The sequence below is a fragment of the Frankliniella occidentalis genome, unplaced genomic scaffold, assembly GCF_000697945.3.
Source record: "Frankliniella occidentalis isolate FOCC.00 unplaced genomic scaffold, Focc_3.1 Scaffold3, whole genome shotgun sequence".
Lineage (NCBI taxonomy): Eukaryota > Metazoa > Arthropoda > Insecta > Thysanoptera > Thripidae > Frankliniella > Frankliniella occidentalis.
In genome coordinates this window covers 1,697,734-1,699,965 of record NW_026267133.1, presented here as the reverse complement: position 1 = coordinate 1,699,965, position 2,232 = coordinate 1,697,734, and the positions used below count along the sequence as shown (strand labels likewise).

The following is a 2,232-nucleotide window of genomic DNA, read 5'->3' as shown; positions in this document are numbered from 1 at the left end:
GGGGGGGGCAGTAAAGAGAGATAATTTTGAGGGGAAGGGGAGCACCAGGGAGAAGGCGGTTATGAAAAACCGAGCGAAAAACAATATTCATCCGGCGCTTTCCGCTTCCCATTCAATTAAGTAGGCCACCGATCCGATATGTGGGTCACCATTTGAATTGAAAGCCCCCCGCGCGCCATAACGTACAGGCTGGAGGGCGTGTGGAGGGCGAGAGGGTTAGGGATAGTGAGGGGGGGGGGGGTAACGGTCGGCCACATTAACTCACGCCGATAGACTCTGGCTCGCGAGGAAGAGGTTCACTCGGTGACGTCAGACCCGCGCGGCGAGAGTAGGAAAGGAGGTTTCCTCCACATTTGTGGTGAGACTCTACCGCATGCACTCGTGTGGGCGACGAGTCACAGCTCGATGAAGTAGACAAACCGCCCGCACGCGTGCATGCGGTGTAGGCAACCTCTCCCGCGCAGCCGGAGATGCCCGCTTGCGACCATTTCCCCCTTTTCCCGCATAATCTCCCTTTTCCCTCCGATGCCCGCTTGCGACCAGCTCCCCGGTGTAGTAGTAGTAAATAACTATGGGGAAGGAAGTGGTGAGGCCGAGGGTGAGCCGATAAACAAAAAGGGGCCGTCCTTCGCAATCTGGGGCACTTCTTGTCGCCACACCACGATCTCCCAAACACGGTACCTATAGTCTTTGTGAAGTGGCCGTCTGTAAAGCAACCAACCTGCTGAGCGCGAGGACGATTCTCCAGGTCAATAAAAGGCTTGTCAACGGTGGAGTGGATGTACACACCACCAGAGTTACGAATTTCAACTTCTGGCCCCCACCCCAGTCGACACAGGGTCGACGTTTAACTTCCAGGGTAGGGTCAAAGTGAAGAGAGGAGGTCCGGGTGGGGCCAGTTTGGGCCACAGGGAAGGCAAAGGCTCCATATGGCACTTAGTAGACCATTTCAGGTAAAGGTGATAAGAAGGCGAAAAGAATAACAAACCAGAAAACCACTGCCTTCTAATCGCTCCCCACCCTCCTTCCCTCTTCGCGCCTCGCCCAACTGTTTCCTGTTTCGGTTATTCTTTTCTTCTACCTTCTTTCACCGAAACTGAAATGGTCATTGGGTACAGCTGTAGTCTGAGTGGACTCTAAAACCTGGTAATACCACTGCCGTGTCAAACACGCCGTCGATGCAGTTCTGCCTCCGGTGCTGCGATAGGCAGGCGGGCAACTCGACACATTTGGCGCTGTCTTGCAGCAGGCCAGAGACCGTGTACTGGAGCAAGCGGGAGCAAGTGATGTGGCTACAGCAAGGCGGCTGGAGGTGGGCCCTTCAGGAGGACCAGCCGCCAGGGATGCGGGGCCCCCCGTAAGCATGACCACATGACCAGTGGCCGACAGGTTCGGGAGCTCACTCAGCTGCTCGTCCTGCTGTCGGGAGCTGGGGACCCCCCGCAGCAGGACCAGCGGCAGCAGCGTGGACCTTGCATAGGAGCTAGCAGGAGCCAGTGATGCGGCGACAGCAGGGCGGCAGGAGCCAGGCCCCCCTGCAGCAGGACCAGCAGGCAGCAGCAGGGAACGGCGCGGGGCGCTGGCGGGCGACGGGGGGCCGCGCCTGCGCGCTGGCGCCGCGAGCTGGCTTGGCCCTTGCCGTGCCCCCCTCTGGCCCGCGGGCCCGGCCCGGCCCGGCCCAGCCCAGCCGCGGCCCCGGCCCCCTGTTGGCTGGGGTGGGTGGTGCCCACGGTGGTGCCCACGGTGGTGGCTCAGGCTCGAGCTCAGTCTCCCAGGCACAGCGGCCGCGCCACCACGCCGCTGCCTGCCCTGCCACACCGCGACTCTGGCGACCCTGCCCGACCCAGCCCGACCCGACCCTGCCCGCGGGCGCACCGCCATGGTGCGGAGAGTGACCTAGTGTTTGGCCCCGCCCTCGGCCCCGCCCGGGGTGGCCTCGGCCAGGGCCAGGCGTGCAGCCAGGCCAGGCCAGCAGGCCAGGCCAGCCAGCCAGCATGGCGGCGTGGCACGGGCTCGGCGGGCCTCGGCCCGGGGCTCGGCCGGACCTCCTCGGCGCGGACCTCGGCAGACTGGGCCTGCACGGCCTCCTCATGTTCGTCGCCGCCTCCACCAGCCTGCTGCGGCCCGGCGCGCCTCCTCCCTTCGCCTTGGCAGCGTGAGTACAGCTTAGTGTGCCACTTATTGTAGCAGTTACGCGCCGGCAACGGCGTGCCTGGCGGGGCGGGTGGGGCG

The 2,232-nt window shown here is 63.5% G+C and overlaps 1 protein-coding gene across 6 annotated transcripts in view; it reads left to right on the top strand.

The window, feature by feature from the left end:
* LOC113211626 (gamma-aminobutyric acid receptor subunit beta) overlaps positions 1-2,232 on the top strand; it is a 92,972-nt gene that overhangs the window by 1,819 nt on the left and 88,921 nt on the right. For 2 of the 6 annotated variants that reach the window (XM_052267233.1, XM_052267228.1), the window contains exon 1: positions 1,719-2,155. The exons of 2 other annotated variants lie outside the window; for them this stretch is intronic. In XM_052267233.1, coding sequence (XP_052123193.1) covers positions 1,995-2,155 — 161 coding nt within the window. In that variant the 5' untranslated portion in view covers positions 1,719-1,994. Of the gene's footprint in view, positions 1-1,718; positions 2,156-2,232 lie in introns of those variants that run through there. 2 more of the 6 variants (XM_052267224.1, XM_052267254.1) reach the window with 2 other exon arrangements.